This window comes from Cyprinodon tularosa, unplaced genomic scaffold (assembly GCF_016077235.1).
Source record: "Cyprinodon tularosa strain WSP-4 unplaced genomic scaffold, ASM1607723v1 ctg741, whole genome shotgun sequence".
Classification (NCBI taxonomy): domain Eukaryota; kingdom Metazoa; phylum Chordata; class Actinopteri; order Cyprinodontiformes; family Cyprinodontidae; genus Cyprinodon; species Cyprinodon tularosa.
This window is the reverse complement of record NW_024039498.1, coordinates 657705-675741: the sequence shown is the minus strand read 5'-3', so window position 1 is coordinate 675741 and position 18037 is coordinate 657705. Positions and strand designations below refer to the sequence as shown.

Here is an 18037-nt window from a genome sequence, read left to right as displayed (position 1 = left end):
TTGAGTCATGCTTCCCTAACATGTACGTTTTAAAGCAGGAAGCTTTTTCTGCCATGAACTAAATTTACTTCACTGGAAAAGCAGTTGAATGATCTGTGGCTAAGAACCAGTCCTTATTTAACAGCAAGAACAGAGACCGAACTGAATAATCGGATGGTTGCATAATAATATGAGCTATAGAGATATTAAAAAGGTTTTCCATCATTTCATTTGAGGGGTTAAAGAAGTTGTCCCCAGATTCATAACTACAGAGATAGCCTCTGAGCTACCTCTATAGTTATGCTGCTATAGGCTTAGACTGCTGGAGGAAATGGAGGACATCATTCAATCTCTTTTCCCAGTCTGTAGAATTTGTTAGTTCAATCTCTGGCGTTCTGCACTCTCTACTTTTTCCTCATAGTAGCTTTATCTGTCTGCTTCTGTCTCCTTGAACCCCAATCAGCCTCGGCAGATTGCCGCTAACACTGAGCCTGATCAATGAGTTGATCCAATCAACAGTTTTTCCTTAGATAGAAAACTAAATCAATTTGACTGTATGATCTGGTTCAACTGTAAAGTGACATGTGTTGTAAATTGGCGTTACATAAGTAAAGTGAAATAGTTATGCACAAAATTAATGTTTTATTTTGGGAGATTGATTTAATAATAAACAGCGTGAATCTCTAAACCAGCAATGTCAGAATATAAACAAAGAAAAACAGCAAACCGATTTGAAAAATATTTTTAGAAATCACTTGAATACCGTATGGTATACATCAGAGCTCTATCTTCCAACAGCTGGGTCCACAAATACATAATGACTTGTTCAGTTGCTTTGAAAAATACTTTCTATTAGATGAATAATTTTTTCCACTGCAGGGAATGATGTCAGAGAAAAGATGTTCAGATTTTAAGGACACAAAACCTGTTCAGCTTCTTTTAGATAAATAATAGTAGAAATGAGTCCATATGAAAAATTATTTCTTAAAACTATCATTAATTAACGCAATTTATTCAAATGAACAGGATCTATTTGTGTCATGATCTTGGCGCTGATGACTGGCTGGACTACTCTTTTCATTCACCTGTCTAACTCCGCCCAGTTTCTCGTTACCTTTAATGTGATCCACCTGCTCCTGTTTCGACATGAACTGCCTGTTTCCAGTCATCAGGGCAGATTATTCTGGAGCATTATCTCGAGAATAATGGTAGGAGTATTTCAGCATTACCTTTAATTTTCTGATTGCCTGTTCTGCCTCTCAACCACTGACCCCTCCTGTTCCCATCTGATCTGTTTGCCTGACCTGTCTATGGAGTCCTGTTGGATTCTGCCTGTTTGCTGAACTTGGAGCTGTTTCCGGTCACCGACCTGGTGACCCTTGGGAACTTCTTCGTACTTCTGATCTCATGGTTCTGAATCCTCAGAAAGTCCTCAGCACGGGCTTTGGCTTCACTCTCTGAATTATCTTGCCTTCCTATATCTGCCCGGACCTGATCTCCTGCTTATTCTCTGTCCTCCAGGGCTGCAGCATCTGGGACTCTGGGCGGCACTCACAGTTAAGTGGTAGATTTCAAAAGCATTGAGTGAGCATTGCGGATGGACTGATGGAGCGGACATGGAATTTAGTGTGGAGCTGGTCTGAGAACTAATTAAGAAGGTGATCAACAGAAAATTAACTAAAATGGTGTCACTGGCTCATTATAAGAAACAGAAAATTAAAACCCTGTAACAACTCAAAAACCCCAACAACCCAAACCCCTCAGCAACCACACCACCTCAAGAACTCAAACACCTCAACAAATTGAAACACCCCTACGACAGGAGGTGGAGGGATTCAACCCTAAGGGGCTCAAGTCAGTGATGAAATTCGGACAACTGTGATTTATCCTGTGGTTGTGATAGCCTTTCACTTAGAGAGGCTGAACAAAGAGTCCAACCTGTTCTGAATAGTATAGTTCTACAGTAGAGTTTGTCATTTTTGACCAATGGTGCCACAGTTTAGGCCTCTGCCTTAACTGTTTTAAAAATTTGCTGTGTCGAAGCAAACAATAAGAACTGTAACTTCATCTTCATCAGTTCCATTCACCTGTACACCAGCAAGAATCAGGAGGAATGATTGGCATACAGAGCTCAAGTCAAGCTGGAAATGTTTTGTTTTTTCCTCCATTGTCTCTAATGTGAAGAACTAAAACTGAAGGCAGAGTTAGTAAATGACCAAGTAAATGTTGGTGTGTTTACACTGAAGACCATGGCTGCTTACAAGAACTGACAAGATTGTGAACTGCAGCTGAAATGCAGCAGCTACTCTGCTGCAAAGTGATGAACTACCTGGCATCCACTGATGATAGGTGAAAAATGAACGGTAATAGTGGTGTCTGAGTCTTAACAGCACACAGCAGCTAACCACAAGGCACAGGAGTCAATATTTAATTTACTAAGTACAGATTTCTACCCCTCTGAGCTGTTTGAGCATTTATCAGAAAACCTTTTTGGAATCTTGCATCAGGATTGTTGTGCTGCGTCCCTGTAGGGAAGACCAGAGGCCCCGGTTAACCTGAGGAGCCACGGCTCTGGGGATAAACTGTCCTACATTTTGAATCCATGGCTCCAACACACAATGTTCAAAGAATACACGTCCATCAAGTTCCATCAAGCATGTTGATTGTCAGGCTCTCCAAACAGACGAGGAAAGTACAACATTTGAACTAATAGAAACTCCAGGGAGCAAATAACTAGATCCAATATGTTTAAGAACTTTATTTCGTCAGGCTGCAAATTATCATGGAAAACAAATGAAATTCTCCCCAAATAAATAAATTTCTATCCTGACACATGCTACTCTTTTCCTTAAGTCTGCTCCCAACCCCCTACAGCTACCCAAAGTATTTACATTTCAAAGGTTTTGAGGAGCAGTGAACCAATGATTTTGTGTAAGATGAGCCAAATGCTGACCTAACCAATACCTTTATGATGTGATTTCATCTAATTACCTTTGCTTCTAACAGTTCAAGTAGGTGATGTGAATTAATAATGAAAAACATTGAATTATTTTGTCAGATTAATTATTTCTTCCTATGCAATCAAACCACAGGCTGTAAAAGCTTTGGTCTATCATACAATTTGATCGTTCTTATCCATGTAATAGTCTGTTAAACATGGCTTGCCTGGTAACGCAGTTAGCCTTTTCCTAGATCCTCCAGATATTGTCTGTACATGTTAGACTGATCTCATGGTGAGAACAGATAATGAATACGCTAACACATGTTTGGCCTTAGCTTGCCACCAATTCTTTCTGCAACATAGGGTTTGGGTTTGGTTCAGTTTTAGATTCAGCACTGGACCAGACCAAATAAAATGAAGAACTGGGAGATTCTCTTTTCAGTTCCTTTATCTGCTTTTTTTCCCCCTTTTAATTAGTGTTGCGCCGATGCCATTTTTTGGCCCCGATACCGATACCCGATACCTAGTTGTGCAGTATCGGCCGATACCGATACCATAATAAAGTAAAATAATTGCCATCATGGCTTTGTTGAGCTGCTGCCTACCTTTGTGAAGCAGGAAAAAATCTAATACAAAGTGAATCCAGTAGAACTTTTTATTGCCTACCAGGAGTGGGTGACAATAGTTGAAGAAACTTATGGCTCTCAAAATGGTATTGGTGCCCTATTTGTTGGTACTCGCCCATACCGATACCACCATTTTAGGGCAGTATCAGGGCCCCATCCGATACTGGTATCGGTATCGGTGTAACACTACTTTTAATGTCTCCTTTACAATATGATGAAATATTGCCTTCAGCATTACATAGGTATCATTCAGTTAAGAAATATGGCTCTTTCCTTTTTGATAGAGCTTATATTTAGAGTGGCTTAGGTTATCTGGGCTATCTCTATAGTTATGCTTCTATAGGCTTAGACTGCTGGAGGACATACAGATCCCTTTTTCATTATTCTGCTTCATTCTATCTCTCCCACTCTGCAGAATCTTTGATTTGAGGGATTGCCTTCCAGTCAATGAGCTGATGCAATCAACTGGTTTTCCTTAGAAAACTTTGAAAAAAAAAGCCATTGCTAGTCCTTGGACAAAATGTAAAGGTATCGTCTTGAAGGCTGCTGAAAAAGGACCCTTTAAACAAGAAAATCTGCTCCCTACAGACACACACACACACACACACACATGCCTGCTGCCTTTTTTTTTTTACTGGAGCTCATCTCAGCCCACAGCAATGTTTGTAATTTGCATTAAACAAGTTATCTGACATACAAACGTTTCTACTATGACTTATTTAAAGAGAGCCTAAGGAGAGGGGCCGAAACCACCGGACAAAATTCCTATTAAATAAATATGAATATTCTCCTACTCATTGTCTCCCACCTCATCCAGAAACCAGGTCCATAGGGCTGCAGAGAGTCCCATACTTCCCTCCAAGCCTGGATGATAAACTTAATATATACAGTCACCACTACAATAACACACTGTGTTATACAATATCAATTTGAACCCCAGTCGGCCTCAGCAGATGGCCGTTCACACTGAGCGTGATTCTGCTGGAGGTTTCTTCCTGTTAAAAGGGAGTTTTTCCTCTCCACTGTCGCTACCAAAATGCTTAGTGTGAGGGATTGCATTTGAGTCTACAGGTCAATGCAATCAACTGGTTTTCCTTAGATAGAAAACTTTGAATCAATTTGGCTGTATGACACTAGTTGTGACTTGTGGCTACATAAATAAACTGAATTGAATCTTTTTACAGAGACAACTTTATTTTCATTTCAATTTCACCCAATTGCTGTATCATACAAAACAGAGGCTGCTGCTTTGTGTACATCAGCTGCTAGTAGAGTCTGTTCATCTGAATCATGAAGATCTACCTCACATCACCCCTCCCTGATCAGAGAAGGTGGCCATTGGTCAACAGTGCAGGTGCAGCTCGGTTAAGCTTGCCGCTTCCTGGAGGAAGCCTTCTTCTGTCAATATTCTCCATCTGCTTGTTTCTACACGTCAGGGAGGGGCTGAATCTCACACAGCAGTGCTAATAAGGATTAATCAGAGATGCAGGAATCAAATAAATATCACTAAGTGTTTTATTCTGATGAAGGAAGAACATTAGACACAGTTTAAAGCTTTGAGTGGATTTTGCAGGATAAAGGCTCTTTTACTAAAAAAACTCTTAAAGATATTCTTGTGAAACTTTAAAACTGCAGAAACAAACTGTTTACTTGAGGTTTCCAGCCTTTTTATCCAGCAGCTAAAGTCAAATGTTACTGATTTCACACTGTTAACAGATCATTCTATCCCAAGTCACGAACAAACCAGTGAGCACGTGTGTGAGCACGCACAGGAGCACAGGAGGGGGAATTTCTCGCCTCCTTTGTGCACCTGTTAATGGCACCAAACTGTGCCTCCTACATCGCACATCTCACAACCCCATCCAGAAACTCCCTCACACTTTGAATGCCCATTTACTTAAAGATTGTTCTATAGGTAGAAAGCCTACAAACCGATAAAATGTGAAATATCATTCTAAATCAAGTCTTGGACCACATCGTCCTTTGAAACAGGTGAAGAGTTTATTAGCACACAGTCCTTAACTGCTGACAAATTTAACCTTTAGCTGGAAGTTACTGAAGTGGAATAAAATAAGTGTTTATTTACAAGAAATGAAAAGGACGGGCCTCAGTTTTATTCATACTTCACCAATTATCTTTTCTCCTTTGCTCTTATCCACTTAATAAGGCCAGAAAATCCCCAAATCCCTTGATACAAACATAGCTTCAACTCACAAAACAAACAAAAACAAACAGATCATGTTAGAGACAATTATAGCAAAATCCTTTGTATTGAGAGATGAAGAAGCAGGAACAACAAAAAACACACTTTAAACTAACAAAAATGTATTTTCTTTAACAAGATGACCCTGTTAAAAGCTGATGACTGTATCAATGGTGAAGAAGATGATGATAATCCCTCATTAGCAGAATAATAACAAATGATTTTAAAGAGCAGGCATCAAAAAAGTGAAGCCATTAATACATTTCCTGCCTCCAGTCAATGATGGGTCCTACCTGTCATCATCTTACAGCTGCAAATTTATGTCCTCCTCCAGAGTACAAAAGGCAACTGCTAATGCTAATCTCCTTATTTGCGTTAGGAAATATCAAATTTAATCAACTATTACCTAAACATAATGATTTTGAACATAGTGGTTTTGCTATTGAATAGGAAGTTAAATTAGTATAGTTCTGTAACAGAGAGAGGATAATATTTTACATGTAGTTTACATAATTGGAGTGCATCAGAGGTGACATGTACTTCATTGTAATGATCTTGGCACTGATGTCTGGTCTGATTACTCATTTAACAACCTGCCTAACTCTGCCCAGTTCTCATTACCACTCACCTGATCCACCTGCTTCAGCCTCTATTTAACCACCCTTCAAACCAGTCATCAGTGCTGACCCATTCTGACTCTCATATTCTGGGCCTGAACAATGTTTTGTCATTTGAGTTAAATATGTTTTTAATGGATAAAACCAAAAGGGATGGTACTGAATATGTCTAAAAGCAAAATAAAATATCTTGGGATTGAGTGATAAACTGCCATCCACACCAAAGATGAGTTTGAACTTGTCTGGGGAACCTATAGAACAGGTATAATAATTGATAATTAGTTGTCTTGGGCAGAACAGATACCATAGTGAGGATCGCCCGGGGCAAGTAGTTTTTACTGTCGGAAGAGTACAAATTTCATTTCATTTGGCCGCCGGGCAAGTGCAATGATGGCAAAAAAAATAAAATATTTATCACTCCAAATTACTTTAAAATCACCGACATTCGCTGAAAACGACCCTCAAGCATTGCCGGCGCCATCTTTGTTGTTGTTTTGTACACATGCTCGCGTGATTTTCCGCTAGATGCCGTATTTCAGCTCTTGGGGAGAGAATTCTGCAGAGCAGCAGTTGGATGATGAATTTAATCTATACTATAATACACGCTGGATTAAAAATGATCAGTCCGGGATTAGGAAAATAATAATAATAATAATTGTATGCGCACAGTGTAAATATTTCTATCATATGGCAGTCTTCTGTACAGTGATGCAGGTCATACATAAAAAAAAAAATTTTCTCTTAGACATTGGAGTGGTGCATTTAAATGTTATAGAGCTAAACATGTTAAATTGGTGAGTAGTAGTAGTTTTTAACCTGTCAAGTTTTTTTTTTGATTTTTAACATTACCATTTATATTTTTCCAAGCACACAACTGTTTAAAGCAAAGTTTAGTTTGAAAAGAATGTGCAGGAAGGATTGAAAAGCATGTTAACACGGTAATGTAGGCTGGAGTTCATTATCTGACGCATGCATATACACACCAGGAACCTGTAAACTTACTGAATTACAAAAAAACATTTAAAAAACAAACATGTTTCATTGATATATATACAAAAATGAATATTAGGAACTATATCAAACATTATACTGGGCAAGTAAAAATTGTTTCTGGGCAAATGAAATGTGAAAGCCACTTGCCCGAAGGGCAAGTCGTAAAAATCCTTAACGTCAAACCCTGTCCTGAATTGTCCTCCACATCTAAATGTCAACTAGGTAAATTACAAACTGCCTAGAACAGAGCTGCCGGGTTGGTTTACCTTGTTCTATAAGAATAAACACTATCAGTATGCATGTCCACTTTCCTGGTTTAATGGTATAGTGCAGTTTGGATTGCAATACAACAATTGTTTTTAGAAACACTGTCTATTCTTTTCAACCAGTGTTCTTATATAACAGAATTGTCAGATATGATCAGGTTCATTCTCATTCGGCCAGGTCAGCTAATGGTGGTCAGATGATGTCCAAAATCAAATGCCTTATAGAGAACAGTTATTTATCGTGCCATCAGCTATTGGAATAATGTCCAAATGAATATACGTGAACTGAATAGTAAAGTATCTTTTAATTATTACTTGTGACTTCATTGTTTCAATTTGTGAGTTACAGTCAATGAACTTATTTACTGTATGAAAGTGAGAATTACAGTAATGGATACAAATGTATCCTGTATTTCTTTCTATATCTCTGCTTCTGTCTCCTTGAACCCCAGTCGGCCTCAGCAGATGGCCGCTCACACTGAGCCTGGTTCTGATGGAGGTTTCTTCCTGTTAAAAGGGAGTTTTTCCTCTCCACTGTCGCTACAACCTGCTTAGTGTGAGGAATTGCCTTCGAGTCAATGAGTCGATGCAATCAACTGGTTTTCCAGAAAACTTTGAATCAATTTGAATGTATGATCTGGTTTTATTGTCTCTGTAAAATGCCTTGAGATGACATGTGTTGTGAATTGGCGCTACAGAAATAAACTGAATTGAATTGAAATGTAATAGTTTGTTGGTATCATTTCTGATCATATCTATAACAATTTCTACAATTTTTGATTGTTAAGAGTTTTTTTTCTGTCTTGTGGACCCCAGGAAGACTAGCTGGTCCCATTTTTGGTGAAAGCTAATTGAGATTTTTAACAATAAACAATAACATCAGGTAGAATCCACCAAAATAATTGCAAGAAAGTGCAAACCACAGATAAAAGAAGGTTGGCACCAAAACACCAATAACTTTTTCTACTTGTATCCATCCTATGTATTATTTCTGTTGAAATATGAAATATAATAACAACTGTTGGACCGCAGTATAGATCTCCTGCAGACTCCTGAGACATACAGTAGGTAAGAATAGTGTTCCAAGGTTTTGTGGGCACATTTAAGTAAATCCCGCTCAGTGAAGGTAGGAGTCTGGCTGGCTCCTACCTCCTACCTCCTGGCTCCTTCTGCCGACAGAAGCCAGCAGCGGGGTAAAAAGTACACACTCAGTGGAAATAGCATCGTGGAACAATGAAGAATATTGCATGGGTGTGTCTGAGAGGTCAGCAATGACAGAAAAGGCTTTAATGGAAAATACACTCTAAGACAAAGTTTAATTAGTCTGGATTTCAGATTGATAAAATAAAGCAAACTTCTCGAAATATCCACCATTTTAAGTAATCATGACCGACCGTGACCTAAAATAGCCAGTTCAAAGGTTTTCACCAATAACACAGGGAAGCCAGAACTGGGCTCTGATTTGAGATCCTAAGCTCTCTGTACGGGAATTAACATATTTATGTTAATTAAAAGAGAAACAAGGAATCAGCATGTAAATGATTTTTGTTTTCTGCTGTAAGATGCCTGTTTTAGAAGGTCTTCATTTTAGGCTTTCACATTAACATTATTGCTCTCAAAGCAATATTCTGAGAAGAAAGGTTTAATCCCCAACTCTGGCAAAGTTTAATTAAACGTAATAAAACTTACTAAATAAAATGTTCAGTAAATTCTGTAAAAAATTGTTTATTGTTGTGTGAAATAAGGTTGGTCTTAAAATGTCTGATATTCAGAGATTTTCTTTACTGAATTTCTTTTATTTTCAAACAAATATGAACACATTTCTATAAACACTGCTTCTTACAGATTAATATTACACTAAGCTTTAGGTCTTACCCAAGTCAGAGACTTAGGTTGGATAAACTTCTTCCTTAAAGCAAAAAAATCAAAAATTTTATTATTATTTAGAAAAGAAAAAAACCTGCATGAAATGTTTGGATGTCTGACCTTGCAACAAGGAGGTGGCTGTTGTGACCGTCTCTGGTACACCATCCGTGCTGTAGATTGACTGCAGGAATTCTGGAACGCAGTCATTCTCATCAACAATAACAACTCGTACCTGGAAAAGACGTAGATGGAGGAAAAAAAACAACACATATTACAGTCGGTGATGGTAAAATAATTACGACAAACAGTAGTGTAAATATAGAGTGATTTTTTTTTTTCTTATTTTGAGGAAGAAAATGCAGTTTTTTGTTCATGTCAAGCTGGGTAGGGTAGCATGGAGAGATACAATAATTTATACTGGCAATATGTTTACCTTCATGGTACCAAAAACACCTAATGACATATAATCATGTTAGAAGTGAAGAGTTAAGTTTGGATTCCAGCTCAGGGACCTCATCCAGGATCTATCAAACCTCCTTACGTCTTTAAAACCACAAAGCAAAACCCAACGATCAGAGTGAACTAATCCCAGCCAAATCTGTCTACACTGTGGGGATCTGCAACCAAAGTAGATTGAATAACCAAACTCTGTGTGATATCAGAGATCTGATTGTTCTTTATGTTTCTTAACAAAGCACTTCACTCTCAATCTGCAGGTTTACTAGTGGTTCCTAGAATTTCTAAAAGTAGAATGGGAGGCAGATCTTTTAGTTATCAGGCTCCTCTCCTGTGGAACCAACTACCAGTTTTAGTCCGTGAGGCAGACACCCTGTCTACTTTTAAGGCTAGGCTTAAAACTTTCCTTTTTGATAAAGCTTATAGTTAGAGTGGCTCAGGTTATCCTGAGCTATCTCTATAGTTATAGGCTTAGGCTGCTGGAGGACATAGGGACCCCTTTTCATCGTTCTGCTTCATTCTATAGTATCTCTATTCTCCCTTTGTGTAGAATTTGTAAGTTCAATCTCTTACACTTTTTAACTTAACAACTGGCTCGAAGCTCATCTGTTTAAAAGTTTCTTTTCCGGACGAAGCAACCTGTGGAACCTTATTTACCGTTATCTTTTCTAATAGAAAAGAATCAACATCTGCTGCCTCAGCTGCTCGTCAAGGAGATAATTCTGTGATATCAGTGACTAGATCAGCTGGTTTTCCTTAAATAGAAACTTTGAACCTGTAACCTGACTAGATGATCTGATTGATCTGGATCTATAAAGTGACCTGTGATGACATGATGTCAGTTGGTGCTTTAGAAATAAACTTTATTTAATTGAATTAAATCCTGACTGACATGGATTTAGAGAAGTGGGCTTAATGACTGACCGTTAAGTGAAATAACAAGCAAAGTGCACATTTTGATGTTGAATTTTCTAAAATAAGAGCCCTGTATATAATCTTAAACAGTTAAACTCACATAGTAGTTTGGCTTTGAAGTGGGACCTTAATGCTTTATTTACCTTTTCAAATATAAAGCTAGTATGATCCAGTTTCAGCCTTGTCATATTTTAAAACATTTCCATACATCAAGAAATTATTGTAATAACTGACAAAGTTCTGCTGTATTCTTGGTTTTCTATATTTTTTCCATGTGTTTTTTATTTTTCCAAATGTGGACAACAGTAACATTTCTGAACTTCCCAAAAAAGTTAAAAAACAATCCACTGGACTTTGTTTCCAAGTTTGAAGATATTTTGTATCCCATCCACGAAGCTTTTTCAATTCAAAATGTCATAAATAGCCTTGAGTTTATACAGTAGCCCACAAAAGCTCGTTTTTGTTAAGAAAACATGCTAATTGAAACAGAAGAACAGGTCCACCCTTCTGGAAGGTGGGTCGTTTGGCTTCTTCAGGCATTACAGGCTGACAAAAGAAGGCAAACGACCTGCATTCCAAAGGTGTAGACCTGCTTGTCCATTTTAAACTGAAAAAGCTTCCTGGATGGGAAGCAAAATGTCTTCAAAACTTGGAAAACAATTCCAGTGGATTGATTTTTAAGTTTTTTTGGAATGACTATCACATAGATGACTGAGAAACTTTACCAGCACATTGCCAAACTGATTTAATATCCTCCTTTGTCTGTGTGGATTATTCAGGTCGTCATCAACATGAGTCGAAAGGCCTGAATACAAATATTCTCAATGAGAAAAACAATGTTGTGTAAAAAACCTTTTCTGGTGAAGATGTTGGACTTTTGGGCATGATATTCTGCACTACAGACTCAGACCTGCCCTGGCAATCTCACATGCCTCTCTGAGATTAAAAGTCACTGTGGGGGTAGTGTTGGACATTTTTAATCAGGGATTACTTTAGCTGACACTGTTTAAAATTGGTTTTCTTTGCATCCAGAGTTTTAAAATAACCCAACTTAACCCTATCCGTAACCAAAAAGGAGCTTCATCTTCCTCCCTCTCCTCTGCAATGGCTTGATCCTGATCCCTGTGGTTTATCAACCCCCCCTCCCTTAGTTGGAAAGAGCTGCAGCACATCAGTAGGTCAGCACAGTTCCTCTAAAGCCTTGAGCTAACAAAAGACATGTGTAAAGATGACTTTATAGTGTGGAAGAGAGAGAGAGAGCTTTGCTGACATGCCGTAATGTTGCTCTGTTCATTAGAGACACGAAGGCCAACAAAGGCTTTTTCTAGCAGATGTCCACTGCTGGCCTGAAGTGCTTCAGTTCACACTCAGGAGAGTTACGTCTTTTCTCCCATTTAAACACACACACATATGACCGACCACGCTGATGCTACAACACACACACAGGCAGTGAGTGGTTGGTAAATACTACTGGTATTAAGTCCGGGTGGGTGAGATGAAATTCTGTAATATCAGTTAATCCTTCAGCAAAGATCAGCTTCCAAGCAACAGACGGAAAGAAATAAATTGTGACCATGTCAGCTCCCTGAAGTGATTTGTGCACATGTGCCAGTTACTGTCTGTGTGTGTGTGCGCGTGTGTGGGGGGGTTAAGTAGTGAATGGGAAGCAGAGATATACACATGTGCCTATGTGATTATTTCCTGAACAGCCCACGTGTTTCATGCCTTTCTGCAGATGATGATTAAAGCTGAGCTTTGTGCCAAACTGATGTCACTCAGAGGTTCAAACCAGACCTTGACATGCTGTCATCACATCTGACCAATCATCTCCTCCCGTTAGGACAACTATATGTCAGAATTATATATTTCTTTTTAAGATTATTCTAAAATAGCTGTTTGCAAATCCAGAAGGTTACATATATTTCCAAATCATTGGGGAGAATTGTAATTTAAACTGTAAGAATGGTTGTTAAGGGGAATAATTTGGGTTTTTAGAGGAAAGTCCAAGTGTAGAATTAAAGTCGCTTATCTAAAAGACCAGATCTGATCCAAAATCATAAGGTTTTCATACACTGTTCAGTATTTGGAAATGTCTGTTCTTGGATCAATGTAAGGTTGTCCAGTTTGCTCCTGCTGTGATGTTTCTGAAACAGCAGTATAGCCAGGTTGCATATCCACTTCACCTTTTTTTTTCTTCTGGTGCTTCTGTGTCGTTGTTTAAAGCTCTTCTGTGATTCAGCACACACTCTCTGGTAGCTGGAATCTCTTATTGTTGCTGCTCTCTTTCATGGTTTTTCAAAGGAGTACTTTGAAAAAAAGGCCATTGAGAGTTCTTGGCCATTGAGAGTTCTTGGACAAAATGTAAGGATGTCGTCTTGGAGGCTGCTGACAAAGGGCCCTTTAAACAAGAAAATCTGCTCCCTACAGACAAACACACACACACACACACACATCTGCTGCCTTTTTATACTGGAACTGATCTCAGCCCACAGCAATGATCTGCTCTAAACAAGTTATTCGACACAGAAAAGTATCTACTACGACTTATTTAAAGAGACCATAATGCTATTATTTAATAAATAATAAATATTCTCCTACTCATCGTCTGCCACCTCATCCAGAACCAGGACTTTAGGGCTGCAGAGAGTCCCAGACTTTCCTCTAGGCCTGGGTGATAAACTGAATATATACCGTGACCACTACGATAACACACTGTGTTATACAATAACAATTTGAACCTCAATCGGCCTTGGCAGATGGCCGCTCACACTGAGCCTGGTTCTGCTGGAGGTTTCTTCCTGTTAAAAGGGAGTATTTCCTCTCCACTGTCGCTACAAGCATGCTTGGTGTGAGGGACTGCCTTCGAGTCTACGAGTCGATGCAATCAACTGGTTTTCCTTAGATAGAAAACTTTTAATTAATTTGACTGGATGATGGATGGATAATTTATGGTGAATGGGCCCAGAATTGTTGATAAACTTCCATCTTACCAAGGACAATAGCCTGAGGACAGCGCTCACAGACAAATGCATTCATCATCCACAAACAACTAATGTCTCAAATGTCAGATTGACTTCATGTGGCTCCAGCCTCCGATGTGACCCTCTACTGAAATGTCTGTCTCGTGTTACATTCGCTTTTCTTATGCTGAGGTATTTTTGATATCTCAAACTATATCCTATGAAGGATTTTTCTCCCCCTCTCTTCCCCAATGTGGCTCATATCTTTTTTACAGAGATAAAGGTAGTCATATAAGTAACCACCTGGGACCTGGGAAGCTAGGTAACCGGTAGGAACCTGGAAAGCTATAAGAATGTGCCGTAGGCAGCGTTCTGCGGCACACATGGCCCAGTAAAACTGTTCCCCCTCTGAGCCCCCCCATCCTAATGTATTGTGTTGAACGGTTTACACTGAAACTGAAATTTCGATTGCAATGTAAATTGTGTTTTATAATAAAGTTGATTGATATATTTCATTGATTGATTAAATAAGACAATCCTTGTTTGCATTCAAAACATGTTTAAGCTTAGATAGGGGATTAATAACTTAAGGGGGTTAGTGATGTTTGAAATTTACAAAGCCAGAATTAAGCTCAAGTACAGATGTGTGTCAGTTTTGGGTGCAAAATTATGGAATGGACTAAACAATAAAATAAAGATGGGTAACTCTCTATTAGTGTTCAAGAAGACTTTAAAATCTAAAATTATAAAAGGTTACAATGAAATTTGACTGAGTTTGATTTTTCAGTTTAACTATTATGTGTTTTGTAATTATGTGTTAGTTCCAATGTTTTATTGTGAACTATTCTTATGATTGTACAGGATAGGCAAGAATAAGCCTTGGGGCTTCAGCCTATTTCTTTTTCGGTTGCTGTCTGATGGATTCTTTTGTAAAAAATATTATTATTATTATTATTTTTTTTTTTACTGAAATAAAGTAATCATTCATTCATTCATTAATTCATTCATTAAGTGGGAAAAATAAAGAGAAAAAAAGCGGGGAAATGGCAGATACAAGTGAGGACTCACATTGCACAAAAATGACTTCTTCTTCTAATAAAACCCAGCAGCACATACGTGCTATGTATTATTCTAGAAAGCTTAAAAAAAAACCATCTGCAATAAACTTCTGGTCCTGACAGTGCAGGAGACCACATTGTGCAGATCTGCAGTGAAGGGCCCTGACAGTGGCTGTCTTCCAGCAATCTCTATCCACTAGAAGTCTACAAACTCTGAACTAAAAGCCAGCGGGTTCAGCTGTGATGGAAGACTCAAAGAATATTTGTTTTTCTTAGCAGCCATGATGGCTCACAAAGATGTATGGCCCAGCATGAGCGTGTGAAGAGAGTGCCGAAACCGCGAGAGTAGAGAGAGGAAGTCAGCTGTAATAAAGCGAGATGAGTGCCAACACACACACACCCAAACGTGCACACAGCCGCACACTTAAGGAGCTGCAGGCGGGTCTCAGGCTGGTTAGGTGACTAATGGTGCTGATGAGCCATCACTCCTGCAGTGAGAAACTTGAAAACTACCTGCAAATTAAAGTCATGCTCAGTGAGTCCATATCTGTACGTTGGCCGTGTACGCTACTGTGATAGCAAAAAGCACATTTATTTCATAGCAGATTTCATTCAGAACAGGAGGAGGAGAGTACCTAAGAACTGAAGGAGAAAGAGTTCAGCTAGCAGAGGGTGGACTACAGCAGGCTATCAGCTGTTAGCTATTCATGCATGATTAACAACATGGATTGTCTTCCTCCAGCAGACGATGAAGGAAGCAACAAATAAAAAGCAAACCAATGTCAGCACAGCTGCATTAGGACAGAAACTCAGGGCTGTAGGCTAAGGTGACCAGATTTCTGTAATCCAAACTGGGGACATTTACATATCATAGATAAAAAAGAAGACATATCATCAGAATTAAAATAGGAAATGGGGTCAGTGATGCTTTCATTAGTTTTTACATTTTTCATATGCAATATTTAAACAACAAAAATCAAGTGTAAAGTCCAGGAATGTATCTCTCCTATTTCCTAAGATGAATTAAATTAATGAACCCCAGTCAGCCTCAGCAGATGGCCGTTCACACTGAGCCTGGTTCTGCTGGAGGTTTCTTCCTGTTAAAAGGGAGTTTTTCCTCTCCACTGTCGCTACAAGCATGCTTAGTGTGAGGGACTTGGAATCAATTTGACTGGATGATCTGGTGAACTGTAAAGTGCCTTGAGCTGTGAATTGGCACTATACAAATAAACTGAATTGAATCGATAATGTTTATTAGTGCCATCTGGTCATTGAGTGTTCTCTGTCTTCTTCCCTTTCCATCCTCTTTTCCTTCTAGTTGACTTCTCCCTGCTCTGTTTTACTCTTCTACACAGATTTTTCTTCCTTCTATTCTTTCCATCAGTGTTTCCATTTTCCTCCACTCTCATTTAATCTTCTTTCTATGTCTTCTAATGTTCTTCTTCTCCTCTTCTATCAATCTTACACTAATCTATAACAGGGACACAATACAGTCAAAATCCTGTGACAACAGATCTGTAACTATAAAAAATTAGAGCATAATACTTATATATTCCCAAAAACTAAGACAATTTATTGATTACTGGATGCAAACTATTGGTACTTCAACAAACCATGAAGCACATTTCTCATCTCAATCAAAATATTTATTTAATACAGAGAGACTTAAAATTTTAATTAAATCCAGTCACAACAAACTTCTTATTGCAGGCATGGATGAAGAGTTGCTGAGTTTATAGGTAGAGGACAAACCAATGGTGTTATGATCCTAATAATCCCTGTTACAAAGACCAACAATGAATAAATGTTTGAGCAGCAACATATGGGATTGATGCTGTTGGTGAGTTGTAACCCTTTAAAGTCATAGGAAAGTCATATTTAAATGTCAAATAATTCTGGCTTAAACAGAATTAAACAGAATATATAAATGTACTCTTTATCAGACGATATTGTCCCAAAATTGTCCCATCAGCTTGTACAAGGAACCTGGAACAGAGCAAAACGGAGGAACCGTGGAGGCTGGAAGCTTTGCTTTTCGCAGGCGGTCTAGAACGGAACAGAGCGGTTGCAGAGGATGTGGGATTTCGGTGTAGTCTTCTCCTCATCTATACGTTTACAGCTGCCTATCAGCTAGCTAATAGTTGTTTCTGGGAGCAACATGCTTAAGTGTACTTTCTACTGTAATAACAGTTCACATGCAACATTTCCCCCATCACTCATAAAACGTTAAAATCTGGGACCTTTCCAGGGACAGCTTTAGCCGGGGATGGATTGTCAAAAACTTGAAGTGTCCCCTGAAATCGGAGACGTCTGGTCACCGTACTGTAGGCTTGTCTTTTTCACCAGGAGCAAAATTGCTCACGAATGACGAAAATAAAAGATTTAAGGGCACCATTTATTTTTTATTAAAATAAACCTGGGTAATAATTCATCTTTTGTGAGGCTGTCTTTCTTTAAATGGGGGTTTCCAATCAAAAATGGCAAAAATGCTTCTGACCTCTCCAGGATGAAGTTGTCCTCAAAATGAAGTGGAGGGAAGAGTTGGATAGAATTTGGTTTAAACCAGTAAACCTTGTTAGCAGGGTGGCTATATCATCAAAACCCTGAATGCTGACATTATAATGATAATAAAGACCCCTTATCTTCACCTAAAAAATCATTTATGTAGCTTTGATCTCAATCTTTATTGTTCATTTATTGTATTAATTTTTCTGTAAGAACATCAGAACAATGATGATATGTTTATTTGTATTTTCTAAGATTGCTGTTCTCCTCTGATAATTTATATACGTATTGGAATAAATTATATTTAAAAAATAAAGTTTATTCATGTTTGGCTCCATGCCTCATGTCGTCACAGTTGCTAAGCAACCAAAGTGAGGCTTAGGTGAGAGCGGGTCTGCTGGCGAAGGCCACACTGTCCCATTTCATTGATCACTTCCAGGCTTTGTTTCTTTTGAGGACTTGGAAGAACAAGGCCTCAGTGGATACATTTTATAAAAAACATTGTCTTCGAAAAGTTTATTTTAAATGAACAGACATAAGTTGAAATGGAAATGGCATTACAGCTGTAGAATTCTAAATACTGTCATGTATACACAGTATACACAATAAAAATAGATGAAGTCTTATGTAGGCTATATGATTTTAATAAAAA

The 18037-nt window shown here is 38.4% G+C and overlaps 1 protein-coding gene across 1 annotated transcript in view; it reads right to left on the bottom strand.

Moving 5' to 3' along the window:
- Positions 1 to 18037, bottom strand: part of LOC119773099 (neural-cadherin-like) — a 348848-nt gene that overhangs the window by 187238 nt on the left and 143573 nt on the right. The window contains exon 5 of the mRNA XM_038269917.1: positions 9612 to 9723. Within this exon, the coding sequence (XP_038125845.1) occupies positions 9612 to 9723 (112 nt within the window). The remainder of the gene's footprint in view (positions 1 to 9611; positions 9724 to 18037) is intronic.